This window comes from Anguilla rostrata, chromosome 4 (assembly GCF_018555375.3).
Source record: "Anguilla rostrata isolate EN2019 chromosome 4, ASM1855537v3, whole genome shotgun sequence".
Classification (NCBI taxonomy): domain Eukaryota; kingdom Metazoa; phylum Chordata; class Actinopteri; order Anguilliformes; family Anguillidae; genus Anguilla; species Anguilla rostrata.
Window position 1 is genome coordinate 48,102,162 of NC_057936.1, and position 21,559 is coordinate 48,123,720.

General features: G+C 41.6%; 2 protein-coding genes across 5 annotated transcripts; one reads left to right on the forward strand and one right to left on the reverse strand.

Annotated features, from left to right (window-relative positions):
- Positions 1-1,912: 1,912 nt before the first annotated feature.
- LOC135253510 (clusterin-like protein 1) lies at positions 1,913-10,955 on the forward strand. 3 transcript variants are annotated; one of them, XM_064332868.1, is made up of 10 exons: positions 1,994-2,061; positions 3,143-3,271; positions 3,959-4,096; positions 4,364-4,512; positions 5,421-5,591; positions 6,408-6,834; positions 7,203-7,331; positions 8,150-8,364; positions 8,819-8,997; positions 10,085-10,955. In XM_064332868.1, the coding sequence occupies exons 3-10, from the start codon at positions 3,997-3,999 to the stop codon at positions 10,104-10,106; spliced, it is 1,392 nt and encodes a 463-aa protein (XP_064188938.1). In that variant the 5' UTR covers positions 1,994-2,061; positions 3,143-3,271; positions 3,959-3,996; the 3' UTR covers positions 10,107-10,955. The 3 variants fall into 3 exon arrangements, with proteins under 3 accessions (XP_064188937.1, XP_064188938.1, XP_064188939.1); XM_064332867.1 differs by lacking the exon at positions 3,143-3,271 and having other exon boundaries at positions 1,913-2,061; XM_064332869.1 differs by lacking the exon at positions 1,994-2,061 and having other exon boundaries at positions 3,141-3,271.
- Positions 10,956-12,939: 1,984 nt separating this feature from the next.
- LOC135253505 (eukaryotic translation initiation factor 4 gamma 1-like) lies at positions 12,940-21,466 on the reverse strand. 2 transcript variants are annotated; one of them, XM_064332860.1, is made up of 16 exons: positions 20,176-21,466; positions 19,326-19,390; positions 18,851-19,204; positions 18,278-18,580; positions 18,038-18,142; positions 17,294-17,794; positions 16,918-17,022; positions 16,299-16,490; positions 16,111-16,218; positions 15,620-15,886; positions 15,356-15,434; positions 15,051-15,144; positions 14,638-14,857; positions 14,213-14,509; positions 13,869-13,964; positions 12,940-13,610 (listed from the first exon to the last, which is right to left on the reverse strand). In XM_064332860.1, the coding sequence occupies exons 2-16, from the start codon at positions 19,350-19,352 to the stop codon at positions 13,395-13,397; spliced, it is 2,964 nt and encodes a 987-aa protein (XP_064188930.1). In that variant the 5' UTR covers positions 19,353-19,390; positions 20,176-21,466; the 3' UTR covers positions 12,940-13,394. The 2 variants fall into 2 exon arrangements, with proteins under 2 accessions (XP_064188930.1, XP_064188929.1); XM_064332859.1 differs by having other exon boundaries at positions 19,326-21,466.
- Between the last annotated feature and the right edge of the window lie 93 nt (positions 21,467-21,559).

Sequence of the window (21,559 nt, forward strand, 5' to 3'; positions counted from 1 at the left end):
TTTTTGGCCATGTCAGTATGCAGGGGGGTAAAGTTAGAACACATTCTGTGATTTTTGAAGATTGCAAGCAAGCCTATAGAGAATCTAGTTGACAGATTTTGGCAAGGTCACAGTCAAACTGTGCGGACACTTCCGCCACACATATGCTTCATGCAGTGGCTGCTGTAGGACAGATTGAATAGACTTTCATGCTCAATTCCTTATTTTCGGCTTCTGTCCGGACATGTGTTTTCAGACTTTAGCTTTGTATCTTTCTTATTTCCTCACTGCCTTTTTGCATTGGTTTCAGAGGACACATTATCAGCCTGCAGATGGAAAGCTTTGATGGAAAATGTTTTTTCATTGGCTGTTTTGTAGTCCCTTGCTGCCCATGTAAGCCAACTTTAAACAGGAATCTCGGGAAGATTTCATAACTCTTTGATGCACACTCAATTTTAGTACAGCAGCAAAAAAAAAAAAAAAAAAAAAACTGTATAATCACTTTTAGGACTTAATCTTTCCTTGGCCAAAGGAAACGTAAGATTTCAGCATGTGTCTTACACATTTTGTCAACAATCAGGGTAGGGCCATATCAATCTTGCATGGATGATTAGGAGCCAAATTGTGGCTAAAATTATATTGTCAGTATCAGATTTAAAGGAGAAGGCAGCCTCACAGTACTGGAGTTGTCATTGGCATTGGATCTGACAACTGCTCATAACAAGTGATTTCAGTGGTAGATGGCACTGGTTAAATATACAGTGAGATGGCGCAGCTTAAAATGGAACAGGAGCTTTTTGCCAGCTTGCGTGAGGAGCTTAATGCACAGACATGAATGTAGGAGGTAGCGCCAAAGAAAGAATCAGCCTACCCTGAATTCTTGAAAAAATACTGAAACCTAGTTTTCAAGTGTTCTGTCAGATTTTCCATTTTCCATTTTTAATTTCCTTTTTTCCCAGTGACTTCTATAGCTTATGGTCTTTTTACAAGCAATCCATTTAGACAGCTGGATGTTCACTGAAGTAATTCAGGTTAAGTTTTTTGTTCTAAGGTATGGCAGGAGCGCCCCGACTTGCAGCCTCAGAGTTGCAGAAGCAGTTCCTGAACTATGCATTTTGCTAAACTTCCATATGCATTCAAACCGTTTTTTTTTTTTTTTTTTAATCAAACCAGAAGCAAGACAAAATTTCACTTGTGAAAGGTAAAGCCTTTATTAATTCATTCATTCTTTCATAATTCTAAAGTGATTTATGATACTCAATAATAGTATGTTGTACACTAAAACCCACAGTGGCAAAACAGTCAAGCCATTGTCTATAAATACATTGCATAACCTATCTGGAAAAGGCACCTTCCAATGGATGTGATAGAAAAACACATTAGCCAACATTTATATTTTCAAGAGCCATAACATACACCTTGCTTTTCAATGCACTGGAAGCCAACAGGGCCATAATGTTTCCCTCTAACTGCTGAGAAGGAATCAGTCCCTCCCGATGTCCCTCACAGGTAAGTAGCTTGCCCAAACTCTGTGACTAAATATACAGTAGTGAAAAGCGGCGTTCACAGTAAGTGTATTTTAAGCTCATTGAAAACCCGGGTGGGGGAATTCCGTCACACCACGGAATCATCCCCATGAGTACCCACAAAATGCATTCACCCTGGGCTGGCCTTTGTTCCATGGTGCCTACGAGGGCATACTATAGGAAACTACAGTATGCTCATTTATTTTCATGCTCCTGAGGCCAATATTGACTCCATAGGCATATGTTTCATTTAAACTTTGAGGGAGACACACAACATGGACCAACTACCGTCTAACTGAGGTGGATTTATATTAATAAAAATATTGGGAGTGACATGTCTCTTCTTTCTCCACTCTCTCCCGAACCTCTGCGTATGACTCCTGTGCGGAACTGCTATCTGCTGGATTAATGGCTACAATAAGTCAAATAAGTTAATAGGATCTCTGCTGAGAGGCCAAGTATAAATAGATTGATCCCTTCTAAATACAACAGTGAAACCAACCTGACCTCTGTGTCCAGTGCTACTGCACCTGGGGAAGAAAACAACACTTCTCTGGTGAGTGGAACATTTACCTGTCTGTCATTCTGCAGTTTTTAGATTAAAACCATTACTAGAAGGGATTATTCCCTCTTTTTATTATAAAATAACTTACATTTCAGCATACCCCTTTAAATGATAAATGGTTTGTTCTAGCTTGTTCTTTCTGTTTTAGATTTGGTGGCCCTAAGAGGAATCATAGCTATGCAACATGTTATAATCCTGTTGAAACAACACAAATCATTATAGACTTTATTAGTGTCAAAAAGGATCTTTTCAGGAGTACTGTCTCTTTTTAAAAGAATTGATTCTGGTTTCAGTATAGAAGGACCTCTTAAACATGTTTACACTGCAGAGCTTTGTAGAATAGCCTAATACTTTATAAAGCATTTCAGCATGTCAGTAGCATTATATTCAAACCCTGAGCCTCTTTTTTTACAGATAACCCATAGGACATAGACTTGGGGGCAATGCTACATGCCCATAACAGTGTTTTGTAATCACGAATCAGGAAAGAACTATTTTCCTCAGAGTATGTGAGGTGCCTTATATAAGACATACAGCACTCTAATGTCTCTGGACACAGACGCCATATTCATACAGGTTAACTAAACAATGGAACACATTTAGGAATTATGGTTTGAAGTGGCTTGAGATGAGGTGCTTTCACTTGAACTTGAATTCAGTTTGAGACGTGGTGCACAGTACCACAACGTCAGGCCGCCAGATTGTTTGAGACAAAGCAGTGCTTAGCCACAGAGTGCTGAGCTGTAAAACAGCTTAGCTTTGGCCCCAGCCTGGATGTTTGCATGGCAAGCTCACATGACTATGCTTTATTGTTGTTGTTTACAAAGTTCTGCTCAGTCATAATAAATGGAAGTTGCATAATATACAGAGACTCATGGTATATTGTGTATTGTAGAGTACTGGTACTGGTGGATGAGTAGAGTGTGTCATATTGTTTAGGTATGATTCAAATTGTGAAGTATGATCTGCGAGGCCATATCTCCCACTTTGTGTTCTCCTGTAGCATGTTTTGTCATTGATATTAATGCATGGATATTAAGATCACACAAGCAATGTTTGAGTTATTTTAAAGGTGTACATCTGGGCTACCTGACCATGTTCCTGGGGATCTACTATCCTGTAGGTTTTCCCTCCAGCCTTAACATAGCACACCTCATTTAACAGCTAGAGACCTCATTGAGCTCCTGCTTAGTAGAATCAGGTGAGTCAAATTATGGTTGAAATGTAAACCTACAGGATGGTAGATCCCCGGGAACAGGGTTTGGCAGCCCTGGTGCACACGTACAAGCATGACACAGGAAAGTTCATTAATTGAATAGCAATGCATTGAGAAATTATGTTTAGAATGACGTTCAACAGATGTCATGATTCACACAAGAAAGTAGGATTTATGTAGGTCAGCTGGCCTGCTTCTGTTGCCAGAGTTTTGTGGCTGTTGTGTCATATTGAAGTATAGTGCCACCCTGTGGTGTGCTATAAAAAACTAATCAGCTACCACTGCTTGGTGCCGTTTCTCAGGGGTAAATCCTCTTTGCTTTGGAGATTAACTGAGATCAGAACATCTAAGCAAATCTGTTACCTCATGGGCAGTTTCATAAGGAGTGACAGTGAATTATTTTGTTTACAACCACAGTTGTTGTGAGTTCTTACTGAAGGACTTTTTGGAACGGCATGTTTACGTGTGGTCTGGAAAAGAACGCAGCCCCCAGCAACCTATTTATCCCATAAATGGACAAAACAGGAAAACAAAAACAGGAAAACTATTCTGTACTGTTTCATTTTAGTAAGCATACCCTTATTATGATAAAACTGTAGTGTTAGTAGTGTAAATAAATGGTCAGGCCGGGGCTGCTATTAACTTAATCGCTCTTGTTTTCTTCCATTGTAGCCTCCTTCCTTTACATCTGAGATAAGAAATCAGTGAATATGAGGGCCTTGCTGGTTTCAGTGGTTTTGGTGGCATCCCTCTTCTCAAAATGTGTCCCCGAGACTTTCACAGAAGGCCTGCCAGAGGACACACTCAAAAGTGAGTCAGCTTTTTGGTTAACCCTTCTGGAAAAGGTTCTGCTTTTTTCTGAAAATGTAACTTTATAGCTAAGAATAATGTCAGCATTAAATAGGATTACAGAGACCTGGTTCTTTACAGGCCATGTGCTAAAATGCACGTGGTGTGTAACAAGGCTCTCTGCTTGTAAAAATAATCTATTCTAAATACAAGAAGTAATAAATCGGTGAGTGAGGTGGGGAGAGTGCCTGTCACCATGTCTGTCCTGCGGTTCACCCTGCGGTTCAGGGCTATCGCTGGACGGGGAGAAGTATGTGGAAGAGGAGATGAAGATGGCGCTGTTTGGTGTGAAGCAGATGAAGGAGGTGATGGAGAAGAACGAGGAAAAGCATGCGCACCTGATGAGGTCACTGCGACACAGCAGTGAAAAGAAGAAGGTCAGGCCTGTCAAAAGATGACAGCACTAGCTGTCCTCTAACCAATGGAAAACAGCATATACATGCAGATACAACCCTGACATCTGCCTCTGATGATGATCATTAACCCATGTAATTACACTGCATTCTTCAGAAATGAAGTGCACAATAGATGTGCGTGAAGTCTTTTGTAGTTTCAACCAGAGTGAAGCTTCATCTGTGTACATGCTCTCACCCGGTTAAATGTCACTGAGGCAGTCAATCCCAAACCATGTAATGAACTGCAGTTGTGGGATTATGGTGCCATCAGAAAGGGTGAATTCAGGTCTCCACATGCTTCGTGTTCTCTCGGGCAGCTTGGCTGGGTCACAGGTGTGCAGCACCTGCAGCCATAAAGCTGTTTTGATAGGGGCTGCATTCCGTGGCACATCCTAACCTCTACTCCCCTGAGCGGGGGATAACTTCGCAGGATGTCAAAGGTCACTCAGGAGGCCAGCAAGAGAGTGAGGGAGAATGAACACAAATTAGCTCTCACGTGTGCTCCATCATCATCATGCACTATCCTAATGCACAAGGGTGGGCAATTCTGGTTCTGAAGGTCCAGTGTGTATGTGGGTTTTTGTTTCCACCAATTACCCTGGATAAATTAATTAACTAGCTGGAGCACTGGTTCACTCATAGATTAGATCAGAGAGGAAGTTTATATATAGGGATGCAAGAACAGTTTTCAGCTGTCATTCATGCATTTATCAAGAAGTGTATTTAAAATGTCAGTTGGCACAAATGTTAGGGTCTAAGTAGGTCATTAAGACCAAAAGTTTCCATGAAAACCAGAAACAGTTACGGCCCTCGTTCTGCCAATGCAGCAAATCCTGGTAGAATGCCAGAGAAACTGACTGTGCTCATGGCAAACCGCACTTGTCCACTAGGGGGCAATGGAGATGGCGAAGGAGGTGGAGCAGAAGCTGGCGGAGGCGGAGCAGCAGTGTAAGGAAGCCCTGAAGGCCTCCTGGGAAGAGTGCCGGCCCTGCCTGGAGGATGCCTGCAAAACCTTCTACACCTCCACTTGCCGTCGCGGCTTCTCCACCTTCTCTTTCAAGGTGTGTGGCTATGCGGCAACCCATCCTCTCTTTGCGCTTCACATTGCACTGCATTACATTACTGCCATTTATTCAGAGTGAAGGACTTGGAAGCGAGCATAAGGTCAATAGCGGTGTTTTTAGGAGCCATTTTATAGTTTAGTTCAACTTTACTACAGTATTATTTGGTTGATATGCGTTAATTATTCAATAAACGTTTTTCTGTAATATTCCTATGAATAGTTTTGTTATGTTTGTGATGTAATGTGGTTCCTTGGCTTTGTTGTGATTGGTTCAATATCATACACTATGCCTCTCCTGATTGGAGAAAAAAGAAGAAACATGACAAACAAGTTTTTGTTAGTTTATTCAGCAAGCATACAGTTTTTTCAATCAACACAGTAACTTAATAATAAAGGAGGAAACACCCAACTCAAAATAGCAACATGGAGTAAACTGGATAAATTACAAAACTAGATAGTTTTGAAAGGACTGATTTGTGTTAGCTTAAAACGAATGCAATATGTTTGCTGCTGCATGACAATGGGAGCAATGGTAATTTGCTGGGATGTGAGCAAACTGTATATTTGTGAGTTAAAAGTGATACGTGAGTATTGAATAAATTTCCTGAGGAAACTTTCTGATACGTTTTAGTTTGAAGATGAAGGATTTGAGTTGGAAATGTAACTTGTGACAATTAAATTAACTAACAGAGGTGGCTAAATTAGAATTAGGAGTACAAAACCACCAGTAGTGATTGAAATATTTCATACTCTGTGCTGCCTTTTCCAGCAAAACAGGGCTCTGAGCAAACCATGCCTCTTCTGTTCTTGTCAGGTGGAAGACTTCTTCCGCAAGACGTCTGCCCAGTTCCAGCTGGAGGACAGCCAGGGTCTGGTCCAAAGCCAGGGCCTGGGCCTGGAGAACTCAGACATGGAGATGATGCAGGTGGAGGACTCCTTCGGCCAGCTGCAGCGCAGAGTCAGCGTCCTCTATGAGAAGAGCATGGAGCTGGTCACCAACATGCGCAGGAAGTTTGACTGCACCTTCCGTGACGCCTTCATCGCCAGCCTGAAGCCCAAGCCCCTCCTTCCGGCCCCTGATGTTCTTGACGCTGACTTTCTCAAGGGCATCGGCCTAGAGGAGGTCCTGGACTCCTTCTTTGACTTTGGCAAGAGCATGCTGGAGGAGTTCAGCTCCGTCATCACGGAGGTGTTTGAGGACATTCAGGACGCTGTGCAGGAGGAGTCAGAGTTGCAGAAGGGTATTGTATCTGGCTGTTAGCAGCTCTGAAAAAAAACTCAAATCAATTAAGTCTTCACATGCAATTGGACTATATGAACAGCATCAAACCTGCTCAGGGTGAACTGAGTGTGCTGCAATCAGCTCTGTCATTTATATCCACTCTTGTTGGTTTAAAATGGTGAAGTTTGTCTTCAAACATATTTTTGTTAGGATTTTTTAGTTGTTGAATTTTATATGCGCCATATTTTAATTTTATCAAATCAATGTGGTCTAATTCCCAGTGGTGCATATACCCTTAGTTCTTTTCCATAATAGCGTAAAATCCAGATGCATGAACTGCGTACTGCGTACTGACACAATATTTTTCCTCCAACCGTGTGGCTCCAGGGGCAGACGTTTTCCCCAGCTGGGCTACGATCCAGAGCAAGAAACTGTGCAGAGACCTGCGCAGACAGACGTCTGAGTGCTGGCAGCTCCAGGGCCAGTGTGAACCCTGTCAGAGGACTGTGACACAAGGTAGGAGTGAGCTGCCTACGTTATAGGTGTATGTGATAGCCTCAAACTGGCTGATTCTTGCTCATTAGACTGCGGAAAAGAAATAACCGTTGGCCCTGCATGTCCACATTTAAAATAACCAGCTCTTACTGGATCTATGGGTACACCATGCAACACAGCAAATGATTTTGAAATGATCAGACACAATTCCGGCAACAGCTGAGAGTCTGACTTACTGCATCAGCCCAATGTACATCACTACGATATGCAGAAAACTATGAGCGGTAGGTACTGTACTTAGGACCCAATGGGGTATTTGCATTGGGTAGACTCTAAACTCATTGGCAGTGTTATGGAGTAGTTTAGTTGCATATTGAAAAACTAGTATTTTAATTACATTTTGCTGCAGTTTGCTGGTAGTTGAACCACATTCAATTTTGTGTAGTGGTTGTAATTGTTAACTTTTTTGTCATTTTGAGGTGCAGAAACTGCCATCTTCTTTTGCCCCTAACATATGTATTTTTTCAGTCAACTACCAATGCAACACATTGCTGGTTCTTCCTTCTGAGCTGTATAGCTGCTCACCCTGTGTGAACAAAGAAGGCATTGCTCACAAACGTGTCAGGTCTGGGAAACATGATAAAGATAAAGTTTTTAGATCATTTTTTATACAAAGTAGTTTGAACTACATTTTTGAGTATTTGTAGTTTTGATACATTTTTCTTTAGGCGTAGCTTTGCTGTAGTTCAACTACTTTCAGTGTGAAGTAAGTGGTAATTTGTACAACCACTCTTTCAGAGTAGTTTCCCTAATGCTGCTCATTGCTGATTTTCCCCCAGAGTGCCCAAGCGTGTGGGAGCTGCACAGGGAGCTGAACGAAGTCTCTGATCTGCTCAGCGTCTCCAGCCAGCAGTACCAGGAGGTGCTCCAGGTCGTCCAGAGGCACACGGACGACACCTTCAGCTGGCTGGGCGACATGGTCTCCCGGTTCAGCTGGGTGGTAGAGCTGGCCAACTGCACCGCGGTCTCTGACAGTGTGTTCAACATCACTGCTGTATGTGTGTCCTCATACGTTCCTCAGCAGTTCTCCCAACATAATGCTGGATTAGCCTCACTATAGATAAACCATTTCCTAACAGATGACAGCTGAGTTTTTGTGGAAAAGCTGTCTTCTGATAATATCTCAGTGATGACTGAGTGATGAATGTCAAAAGTGATAATGCTGATGGTTCTAATGACAACAATTGTGATAGATATGATAATAATGATGATGATAGTGTTTAGAATTATTATTATTATTATGGTGATGATGCTTATCATGATAAATATTGAGGTGGTAATGAGGATTATAATAATGATAATGATAATGGCGATAACTTTTCTGTTGACATTTGAAGAGCAAGATGATGATGATGATGATAATTATGATGATAATTATGAAATGATTATTGATTTTACTGGTAATGCTGCTGCTGCTGATGGTTATTTTCATGCTAACCTGTTCTCAGGTGATGCCCCACAAACAGCTGGGTGACAGTGCCTCAGCCGCAAATACCACTGTGGAGGTGAATTTTCTGAACTCTCCCACCTTCACCCTCAACGTCCCTGCCGAGCTGGAGGTCCAAGACCGTGCTTTCGTTCAGTACGTGACCCGGGAAGCCCTGGGCATGTACAAACAGATGGTGAGGTAAGACCTGTTATAGGAACGGATGGGTTAGATTCACACGCCACACTGGGTAGGGCCTTTTGCACTTTGACCTTTCAGGGTTCAGCTTTGTTTCTCGTAGCTGCGGCTCTTGTTGCATCCTCCTCACCTCGGTAGCTCACTCACAGTTTGTGCTATAAAGCTATGCATGGTGACTAACTGGCCGCAGTGGTGAAAGGTGTGCTCATTAAAACTCTGTTAGGCTATCCTCATTTGCACATACTTTCCATTAATAAACAGTGCTGTGAAATAAATAAATAAATACTTCAATAAATAAATTAACAAATCTTCGTCTTTTTTTGTATTACAAAATGGGGGGCAAGGTGTCAAGAAAGGCTCTTTACAAAGTCTGGTCAGATTCACACCATTAAATCTATTCACAGATATGTATGAAGTCTTAATTTTATCAGTGAATTGATTGGCCCCTCTTCTCTGAAGTCTACAAATCTGTTTCTTTTTGAAGCAGGAGACTAGTCGGCACCAAATGTCTTATTTTTTATGATGGACCACAACTCTAAAACTTTGAACTCTTACATGTGCCCACATATTACATCTTTTAATGACATAAATATGAGTTTGCCACTCCAACAATAAGTATTTGTTCCTTGAGAGGTTTTTGGTTAATGGTCTGAGCTGACATATCTGTGGGCAGCACACATTCATTCAAAATATGCAGACTGATATATTGAGCAGCATTAAGCAGTATATTATTCGGGGTATTGAAGTGTTGGATATGTGGCAGTGCTTAAAACAAGTCTTTTATTTTAATCCTGTCTGTGCGAAAGACTGATGCATTTCCATTTCAAGGCCAACAAAGTCTCAACAGAGTGACTCACTGGTTGCTTAATGAGGAACCTGTTTACATCAGATAGATGGCCGAGTTAAATTAACCAAAACAAACTGCTTTAGGGAAAGGCAATAAACTGTTTATTGTTTAGGGTCACAGACTGTCTGTGAACGTCCCATTATTTATTGTTGGCTTTGAGTCAAGAAATGATGCATTGCAACATCAGTGAGAGAATTATTAATGTTGATGTGTTTGTGAGAATGGCCTCTCTTCTTTTTGCAGGAATGAAAACGCTGTGGCCTGAAAAAGCAATGGCTGTTAAACCATACTTTTTTGGTACAAAGGAAAAGGTATGAAATGAATTCAGTCATTTCAAGAACTGCTTATATTGGCTTTACAAGACATGGGAAAAAAATACAATTACAATATGAACTATTCAAAACATTAAATTACACTGTATTTCTCTTGTGTAATTCAACTGGTACATAAGAGTGTGGCTGAAATCATCTTTCCACCACATTTTATATTTAAACTCAGATGCTCCCTTTTTGATATGAATGAGGAATTGGTTTTTAAACCTAAATTGAACCAAAAGTGATGTTCTTTTAATTTTCTTTAAATATTTATGTTAGATTTATTTTAGCTTCAATGTTTGTGCACATGTATAAAAATATATGTAAGGAAAGTTTATATACTATACAATGTGTTTTTATCAAATCACATTCATGCTGCATCATTGTTAATGCATGTTAATGAAAGAAATAATTTTAGTGCAAGTCATATGTGTGAAGGAATGAGCCGGCAAATATTTTGTGGCTTTTCTGTTTTGTGACAACATAACCATCAGTACAGGAATGATTCTGCCTGCGTACCACCCTGGCTGCCTGTTCATGAGTTATAACACCTTGGGCAGGACACCTGTCACTTTTCACTCCTCCAGTGGAATGCCACTTCACAACTGTCAGCCTCATTGTAAATATCAATGCTCTGAGTGTTCTTACAAAACAGGAAAATGTATGTAGAAGATTGCATCCTATGAGTTTATATTAACCTGTACATTACGATTTTCATATGGAAATAAAAAGACATTGTTAAAAGAAAATATAAACTTGAAAAGAAATGCAATTATGGGAAATAAAACAATGTAAACATATTTTTTTTGCATTTTTATTTACAAGGTTGCTCCATTGAAATGAATGATGAACAGACAAAGACAGCAGCACAACAAATTTACATTTCAGAAAATATATATCACAAATTTATAACAATGACAATATTTACATTTTTTACAAAATAATATTCCCTAACATAATGTATAGGCTTAATAACCACTACTGATGTACAAGTATGTAGGAAGGGACTTAAGTAGGAAATTCTAATCAAAACTCATACATTGTTCATTGGCCTCCACAGAGGGAAGCATGGTAAGCAAGAAAAAGGACTGAGGCAAATCCCCAAATTTAGGCTGAGATACTAAGGCGCGTCTGATGATACTGTGACAAGTCTGATGTTTACACTGTCAGATGCTTAATGCCAAATTATCAAAGCATGTAGCCTAAAGGGGAAAAAAACAGCTTATCATGTTGACTGGTTGCAAATGGAAATTAACAAGCATCAGGGCTTTTCTAAATTAAGTGGAAATTTTGCTGCATGGCAGGAGTGCAGGAAACTGAAGAGCCACTAGAGGATGCCATTGGGTCTGAGGACAAAATCTGTTGTGTGCAACAGTTGCAAGTGAAGCCAGTAGTTCAAAGGCATCCACTGCCACTATGAAGGCAGAAGCAGAGGGGGCTACTGTGACTGCCAAGGCATTGGCCTTACAGTAGAAACATGCTTTTTTTCATATAGAAGAGACCCAAGGAGGGAAAAGCTAGCATTGGAATCTGACGCCATACCAAGAGAGAGATACCAAGATAGCATCCTAAAGACCCCTCACCAATGTTTTGCAAAAGCATAAACTAATAACTAAAATTATGGGAAACCAATAAGAAGATACTAGTGTATGGTAATGTGTAAGGGTCCTATTCAATACACTGAGGGTAAAAAGGGCAGGTTGCAAGGTAGAATTCACTACATATTGCAACATACAGGTGGACATGAAAGAATGCTTGTTTCATATTGTTTGCATATGGACTAGGCATTTGGATTCAGGGAGAAAGATGACAGCTTACATGGTACATTGGTGATGAAATGAAAGTCTCCCCAGCATACAAGGATAAAGCTTTAAAATGGGAAGTCAATTGCAGACCATGGACCAAGGGCTTCCTGATAAAGCTTAGAGACTCAATACAAAAGGATAAATGACCAAGCAAAGAGAGCATAAGTAGCAGTAACTGTAAGCCAAAACTGAAGTTAAAAAAATAAATGACAATAGCACATTAAGAACATGTCAAAAAATCTCAATTGTTCTTGATGATGATCAAAGTTATGTCAGATTTAGGAATATGGGCTTAAAAGGTGATTATGTTGAAGTTAAAGCATGGGGACTGTGCTTTGTATGTCTAAAAATAGAAAATATGAGCAAAGATGTTGAAATTCATAAGCTGTCATTGATGTGAATAAAAGCATCCCAGCATGCTGCTTATTGATATGGAGAGGAAAAGGACAGAGAGAGAAGATGAATCACTAAGAAAAATCTTTTTAAAAAGTCATCGGTCAGTAGTTATTTGGTTTCCATCGAATTAAGCAGAGATACTGGGGCTGGCTTCTAAGAAAAAGCACTAGGCAATGCTAGTGTTCGGCTACAGACGCTACTGTGTCATCGCTCCAAGGGCACTGGGCCCATAGACAAGCATAAACAGAAAAGCAAATGGACAATAACAAAATTGTGGAACCAACATTACAATGAAAAGAACAAGATACCTGTGTAAGCTGAACAAAATATGAAGTGTATCTAGCACTGCAACACTGAATGTTAAACACTACTAACAGAAGAAGATAAATCGTGTGGGTATGCCTAAAAAAAGGCAGGTGGCTGAGCAGCCAGCACTGGAGACAGAATGACACATTCATTGGATATAGACTAAAAAGAAGAAAATGACTTAATGACTTTGATAAAACTAAGCTGTGTCTGTTTGTCTTTTTAACCTGTTTTTATATATATATGGACATTCAGTCAGGAATAAAGATTGATTGAATAATTTAGTGAAAGATTTATTGAGAAAAGTGAAACGAACATAAAGATCATTAAAGATATCTACACAGGTACAACTGCCAACATACATATTTGTAATTTAAGATCAAGAAGCCTTAGTATTGCAAGAGGCATCCGACAGGGAGATCCCCTATTCCCAAAATTATTTACAGCAGCAATTGAAGAGGTCTTCAAGAATTCAGGCCTTACAAACCACGGCATTAGAATTGATGGAGAAGAACTGAGTGGTTTAAGATTTTCAGACAACGTGGCCCTATTTTCAACAGAAACAGACTAAATGAATCATCACCCAAATATACCAGACAGAAAAAGTTCCAAAGACGGCCTGAAGATCCAAAAAGAAGACCAAGTATATTCTAAATTTATCGCTGTCATAAGAAGTAAGGCTTCAAAAGGTGGAAGACTACAAATAATTAGGACAAACAACATAACACGAGCCTATTCAAAAAGAATACTAAAGAAGCTAAGGATGATGCAAAGACCTATGGAAAGAAACATATATAATATAAAATTGAAAGACGAAATAAGGCGTTGTTGTAGCTTATTGCGGCTGCCTTTTCCTTCAGCCACTGTCAGTACTCTGGTACTGGCTGAACACTGAAGCTCACTTTGGTGTTCTTGTGCCTCAACTGTCTGCCATGTTAAGCTCATTTTCTGGAGAAGGAAGACAAGATCACCAGTCAATACCATTCCCATCCAACCACCTCAGCAAATAACTGCCCCCACCATCCCCTTTATATTTTCATGTTTATTAACACTGCCAGCTTGGCACAGGGTATTTTTCACATTATTTTTAGTGATGTCATGAGCTCAAATTTATTGCGATGTCATTATGCTCCCTCTCTGTTCCCATTTCCCTGTTCCTCCCACCTCCTTCTGTCACATCCCCATCCTCTCTCTCCTCTCATTTACCTTTTTAGTCACAAATGTGCTGACATCCTCTTCCTCAGGTAAAGAGAGTTTCTGATGGTGTTCTTCCTCCCGCTGTGCCCACAGCAACCCGTGTTTCTGAGGGACACACAGATAAAGTTAAACACCGTTACTCTATGACTGGTGAACACGGACTGCTACACATAGACTGTAAGGCACACACTTTTACATAAACACAGGAAAGCAGTGTATAGACACAAACCCAGTTTTGCAGTGTGACACATAGGCAGTTACAGTCAAGCACTGCACTGAGTTTCTCAGGTCAGAAGTATGCCGCTGTGTGTCAGAGCCCTAAAGCTCAGTGTTTGCAGGCTCACAGTACTAACCATTTGGTTCTCTGATAAGAAGAGGATCTCCACCTCCTGGACACCAGCCCTGTCCAGAGGGACTGCGGGTACGGACACTTCCCTGTCAGTGCACAGGAGCAGTGGGGTCAGGGGCAAGAGGCTCTCTTGTGTCCTGTCTAAGATCCTCCGCAGCCGTCGCAATTCACGTGGCTGCAGGGGGCCCACTTTCACCAGCCGGCGAATAACGATGCCAGTGGTGTCGCGCTCGATGAAACTCTGCTCAACCATCAAGATCTTCAGCATGCTGTTGCTCTGCTGTACACACAGCAGCATCTTCTGTAGGCCAGACGGGGAACAGCGTGGTATTCACACATAATGATGATGGCACAGTCAGGCAATGCGCATTGCATTCCCAAATGGCTACAGCATGGGTATGCTATTACCCAGCTGAAGCCAAGTTTTACCTTCATGTCGGTGGCTGCAGACACCTTCTGCAGCTCATCCTTAGTTGTGACGGGCAGAGCTGAAGCAGGATTGGCAGGGCCAGGCAGAGCCGGGAGTGTCAGTAGGGCGTGTCTCTCTGGTCCTTTTACCACCAGCTGGGAGGCATCACTGCTGCTGCCCAGACTCTCTGACAGACTGAACTGGTGTTTTACCTCTGCACTGTCCAGGATCCAGTTGCTCCTTTTAGGGGGAAAGGATTATATGATAAGGGGAAGTCAGGAGACTAGCCTCCTTCAAGAAATATTTCTCTAAAGTAAACTGTTATAAGAATTTGTCACACATGTGTTACTTTACCGCTGAATACACAGACTAGCAAACAGTACAGCATCAGTTCGACAGACAGAAACACAGACAGATAACGCTGGAGGCTGACCCGTGAAGCATTATGTGGAGGCTGGAGGTGAAAGTTGAGGACAGCAGCAGGGTGGGGAGGAGGTTTAGGGTGCTGGAGGAGAGGCGTCCCAACTCTGTAGAATGGGGGGGGGGGGGGGGGGATGGGCCACAAGGCAGGCGAGGTTCTCGGGTATGAGAGAGCAAGAGCACATGGGAGGGAGCATATGTGGAGAATTTGTATGGAAGAGAGTTCATGGAAGGGAAAGGTCATATATATGTGAGAAATGTTAAGTAAATGAGATGATGTATGGAAGAGAAATCATGTGAGAGAAAGTGTGACTCTACCTTGTTCCATGCCATGACCCCTCCAGGTGCCATTCTGTCTGGGAATGGGAAGCTTGGTATAGAAGTCTAATTTGTCAAGCTGGGGGAGAAGATAATCCGTTAAACATCTTTCTACCATTTAACTACTACACTATTTGATAAATTGTGAACTACAGTGCAACTAACACCTAAGGGATACACGTCCTACACCAAAGAGCAGAGAGGCATCACTGTCCAGAATCATCCTGCCATTATACTGTTCATATTTGTTAATAGGCAAATAACCTGTTTAGTGCCTGCCTGGGTGAAGAGGCACTCGCAGGGCTCAGGGTTGTGATTGGCAGGTATGATGGTGGTGTTTTGGCCTTCATCCTGCAGCTCAATGCTTTGCCTCAGGGCAAGGTGTGGCACCCCAACATCATAGCTGTCCACCTCAAGCACAAGCTGCTGCTGTTCCTCAGTCCTGTCCTGCATTTCCTCCAATTTGACCTCTGTGCTGTTTTGGCAAATTGGCCTGTCTGCCAGTTCAGTTTTCTGGGGGAACCAATAATTCTGCAGAAGAGAGATGCAGATAAGACATTTTAGCTGTTACATGCAAATACCAATGTGAGAAACCAGTATGAGAAAGACAGCAAGGAAGAGCAATGAAACTGAAGGTGGGTTGGGGACTTGAGTATAAAGTCAAGTATTTCCTAAGCTGTAATGAGTTTCAGACAAAGAGGAGGAAGTACAGATGGGAGCGGTATAATTTGGGGTTAGTCAAATAGGGGCAATACCTTTCTCAGGTCCACTATGTCCTGCAGTAGGAGGGACACTTGGGGTGAGAGCTGCCTCTTGTTAATGAGTGCTTCCATTTGATGCATATATCCATCCATGAGGTGTTGCTGAAATGGGAAGCAATGGGAACAGTCAGTGCTGGTGTGTGTGTAATCTGTACGAGCAGTATAACCTCACTGTGCAGTACCTCATCACAGTCCAGTATGTTGCCAATAGTGGACAGCAGGCAGCACAGGCACTCGAGTGCCACATCGGTCTGCATGATGAGCATCTTGCTGATGCAGCTGTGCATCACGGTCTCCCTCACCATCTTCAGTTTGAACAGTTCCCCTATAAACTTCATGTTGCTAAGTGACCGCTGGTGCTGCTTTTCCTCTTCCTGGATGTGGGTGGGGGGGAGGTAAGGCAAGATGAGCAGGAGGGTGTCACACATTTATGGCGCAGGATGACATTTCAACCATAATCCACTCTCTGTGGTTTACTGAAACACGAGTCACCACTAGTGGAAGGGTGAGACCATGTCTTATTTTACCTCTTCAGACAATTTTGGCCAAAAAGGACAATAGAAGGTATATGGCTACACACCTTTGTGCCACATTCATACAAAGAAATACCTGCTCTGCCATCACCCCATTAAACATGCTTTTAGACATCATCCAACCACAAAACTTTCCAGTCTACACCCTGATAAAAAACCCCACTTAAACCATCACCAGCATCGCTACCACTTTCTCAGGTTCCCAAGCACTACCACCAATTGTTACCATAGCTAGCATATTAAGCTCCTCCTGTTTCTTCCCAATTACCTTATGGTCCTCATCCAGCTTCTTAAACTCCATCCGGCAGAGTTTTAGCAGCACCAAGCGGAAATTCAGAGAATCTCGAGAATTTTCAGTAAGTGGAGCATTTATCTGAGGGGCAAAAATGGGTTTTAGGAAACAAGCAATGCTCATCTCCTTAGAACAGTTGTAATCTTCTAAAATGCTAATTAAATCTCTCTGCTTTACATGTGCCTAGGTGGCAGTGTGGAGAAAGTACATGTTTAGTGGATGGCTGTGCACAAAGGAACAGGCTGCATGTGGCTCTTTAGTTTCTCCTTCCACTGTTTTCGAAGCCCATACACGTAGCATAAACTGATAATTATTTCTGAAGTAATGAGAATGGATAGATGCACATACTCACCTCCCTCAGACAGTGGCACATCTTGGCACAAGTGGTTGTGAATCTTGGCTCAGAGATGGCTTTCTCAAAGATGATGGCCGCGATGCCCCTGAGGCGCTCCTCTGTGTTGATGTCAAACTCGTTCACCTGTCTCATCAGGTGGCCGAACATCTCGGGGGCGAGCCTATCCAGAACACTGTGCATGCTTCTGTACAGTTCCTGGGTCTTGGCTGCCTTGAGGTCCTCCTCTCTCCCGTCTCGGACCACTTCAGACAGCCTCTTCGTGGCTGGCTTCCACACATCCTCCTCCTTGGGAAGCTCCTTCAGGGGGCAGCTGTGGCTCCAGGCTGGGTTCTGCTGTTCATGGACCCAGAGATCTCTGCCTCCATGGCGCCAGTTGTCCCTCTTAGCATGGAACTGCTGCACGATGTTCCTTTCCCGCAGTCTCTCCATCTCTGCTTGCTTGCGAACCTGTTGTATAGTCTTAGGTCCCTGCTCAGCTTTCCGACAGAGCCAGTTATTCTGGAAGAGACAGTGGGAATAATAAAAAGGATAATTTTAGCTATTTTATACAAATACTAGCCCTGGATATTGAGATAAAGAGGGACACTGCATTTTTATTTTCAATTTTTATGTCACCATTTTTCTTTAGCTGGGAAAGAGTCATTTTTCCAGGCTGTTTGGACTGGAACTTGAGTACAAAGTGGTGGGAGAGATACAGGTTGAATGAAAGAGGAGATAGATCCACAAATAACTAGGCAGTACCTTTCTGAGGTCCAGAACATCCTGTAAAAGGAATCGAATCCGGGATGATGTCCTTCCCTCCTTGATGATGCGCCTGACACGATAGAAGTACTCATCCATGAGGTACTGTAGAAACAGGGAGCAGTGGGACCAGTTACAGTGTAATTGTGTGCATGTATTGAGTGTGTGTGTTAATCTTGTGTGTGTTGGGGAGGAATTTAATTGTATCTGCATGAACAGTATGATCATGTAGTGCAATACCTTGTCATTGTCCAGGTTCTGGCCAACAGTGGTAAGCAGGCAGCATAAACATTCAAGTGCCTCCTCGCTTTGGTTAGAGAGGAGGTTGTTGATGCAGCTGTGTACAACTTTGTCCTTCATCATTTCTAATTTAAAGAGTTCTCCAATGAACCTCATGTTGCCAAGTGACCTCTGGCAGTGGCCATTGACTTTATCTGTCAATGCTCCTTCATCCAGTTTCTTAAACTCCACCCGGCAGAGGTTCAGCAGAACCAATCGGAAATTTAGAGTGACTCCAGGGCTCCCATTGGATAGCACGTTCATCTGAGGGGGAGAAAAGTGTTTTAGGAAGGAAGAAGAACACACTCCTTTGTTTGTATCCTCTAAAATTCAATCTAAAATTCTCTTCTTTAAAGCATGCAAAGGTAGCAGTGTGGAGAAGATGCATGATGCAGCTGTACACAGATTGGATACAAAAAGTAACAGACTGAATGTGGCTCTTAATTTCTTCCTTCGAGCGACTTGATGTACATAAGCCCACAGCAGTGGCATGGCTAGGAAGGGATTTCTAGAGCACTGAAAAGGGACACTCACCTCCTTGAGCGAGTGGCACAGCTGGGCATAAATGGCGGAGAATTTGGGCTCGGACACGGCCTTCTCAAAGACGATGGCTGCGATTTCCCTCAGGCGCTCCTCCGTGTCGATGGTGAGTTGAGTGACCTGTTTCACCAGGTGCTGGAACACCTCAGGGGTCAGCTTATTTAGGACACTGCGCATTTTTCCATACAGCTCCAGTGTCTTGGCTTTCTCAGGGTCCTCCTCCCTCCGGTCCCAGCTCCCTTCAGCCAGCCTCTTTACTGATGGTTTCCAGGCTTTTTCTGCCTTGTGGAGCTGTAGGGCTCCACCAAAAGGCTGCTGGGAGAGACTGAGACCTCCCCTCATAGAAAGCTGAGATAGGAGATAAGAAAGGAGGATTAACACAATAATGCCTACACTAAAGTTCTTTTGGGAATCGGGAACATTTGTAATAATTTTGGACATCCAGAAGGCATGTGGGACTAGTGCCTACCTCCGATAAATGCGGTTCAGTGATCATGCTTTCCTTGTGGGGTCAACAAGATGAAATATTTGAATCTAAGGAGAAGGGTTAAAAATATAAAATCAGAGAAATTTTTACTTATAGCTGTTGACATGATAAGAAATGATGAGGAGATAATCCTTTGGTGCTGACATACCCTGGTAAATGTACTGCACGATTTCCAAAAGAAAGACCTTGTCAATCCAACAGTTACAAACAAGCTTGTACCTATAGACTGCTTTCCATCTTGCATAATTAGGCCCAGAAAATAAAATATTAATGTAATGTAATTTATCTCCCAAGCAATACATAAAATTTTCATAAGCACAGTACATTTTTAAATGGTTGTCAATAACAACAAATTTGTGCATAACAAAACAGCTTTTGCTATGTCAGCACCAACATTGACACAACATTGTGCCTACCAGCAGTCAATGACATAAGCAGGTAAAACACACGGTGATTGAAACACTCAAAATATATGTAGTCAAGGCAACATGACGTGCCATGAAATTTACACAAAAAACATTTTTTGCTGGTATCTCACATCTATGTGTTGCTATTCGATTATACATCTTTTTTTTTTTTTGAAAACTTGTTTAATCTTTGTCACTTTATCTTTCTTCTCTTATACATTCATTACTACTATGATCCATGAAAATGAAAAATGCTGGTTTCTCTTCTAAACACTTCTCAATTAGCCTTTTACATTTACATTTATTTATTTATTAAATAAATAATCTATTCTATAGAAATTCTGACAAACATTTAAAGGCCAAAATGTTTTGAATCCCTTATGGGGAGTCACTGATAGAACTGTTTAGAACTATTTACTATTTACCTGTGTTCCTCCAGGGAAAACAAAAATGCGAAAGTATGTCCTTTCAAAATCGGAAGTAGGCTAAAATGTAGTGAAAGTAGCGAAAGTAGTCGTGTTTTCTCAAGCTTAAAAAGTTCTGACAGAGCGTTAAGTATTTTCTAACCAACAAACAACAAATGACTAATTTCCAGTATGTATTTATGATTTAAGTGCAACACACTTGTTGAATAATAGTAAAGATTAGAATACAGCTGATTCGGAATGGATACGTCATAGGGTTACTTAAGCATTCAGTGTGCGGAGACATCTGCAAAGTGTTCCATGTGGACTGTGACGCTGCTGGAAAATGACCATGTTAAAAAATAACAAACAATGCACAAATAGTGTTTACATTTTTTTATGAACCGTCGTATTATGACAACATGCGCATTCCATGCAATTCCAAAGAATTCTCACGAATTGCTCACGGTCCTGCCCTCTCGCGCACATACAAAATAGCATAACTCTCTTTTTTTCTTTCGTATTGCAGAACAAAACCTGTACGACGAAGTCATGGAACAAAAATACAACGTGCAACAAATTTACTGCACGATTTCCAAAAGGATAATCTAATCAATCCCAACATTTACAAGCATGTACCTGTAGACGGCTTTCTATCTGCATAAATAGGCTCTAAAATAAAATATGACATATTATCCTGCGGTGTAACTTATTCCCGAGCAAAATACATAATACGTTCATAAGCGCAACACAAACATTTTTAAATGGTTGTCAATAACAAATAAGCAGTTTGTGTTGTCAGCGCCAATGGATTACCTTGACACATTATGCCTACCAGCAGTCAATGACAAAAGCATGTTGGCTGTGATGCAGCTGGCAAATGTCCAAATTGAACAAAACAATAACAAACTATTTGAAAACATTGTATAAACAATACTTTTTATTTTATTTTTATGAATCACATCATTATGTTGACATGTTTGTAACCCACTGATTCCAACAAATTGCATCTCGCAGCTTGCTTATGGGATGCAATTCACTTCTAATGCTCCAGTGTTAGGACTAGCTATCTCCTTCAAACACACTACATACATAAACACTCACAAATGTTATCCATGATAACATTTGTGAGCCGTGACGATATAAGCGTGCGTCGTGAGCACAGTACCGGTATGTGTAGTTCCTAAGCGTACTAAACGTACACAACGTTGTACCTTGTACTTCTCATGGGTCAATCGTGCTGCTGATATTATATTTCATGAGTCATATATGTCATGAGTACCGCATACCAATATCTAACTGGTTCCCGACTCCTAACTAAAAATATCGCTTATTGAAAATTGCCCCATTCATTTTCCCATTGACAAATTTGCGGGAAAACGAGGGGAGTGGCTTGGTGACGTTT

Coding starts and splice junctions, on each gene's coding strand:
- LOC135253510 (XM_064332867.1), top strand. CDS start 3,997: ATGAGGGCCTTGCTGGTTTCAGTGGTTTTGGTGGCATCCCTCTTCTCA. Junction 6,835..7,202: donor GGAGTCAGAGTTGCAGAAGG/GTATTGTATCTG, acceptor GTGTGGCTCCAG/GGGCAGACGTTTTCCCCAGC. Junction 8,365..8,818: donor GTGTGTTCAACATCACTGCT/GTATGTGTGTCC, acceptor ACCTGTTCTCAG/GTGATGCCCCACAAACAGCT.
- LOC135253505 (XM_064332860.1), bottom strand. CDS start 19,352: ATGATCACTGAACCGCATTTATCGGAG. Junction 17,795..18,037: donor ATGTTCTGGACCTCAGAAAG/GTACTGCCTAGT, acceptor TGTCTCTTCCAG/AATAACTGGCTCTGTCGGAA. Junction 15,435..15,619: donor CCCAGGCAGGCACTAAACAG/GTTATTTGCCTA, acceptor CTTCTCCCCCAG/CTTGACAAATTAGACTTCTA.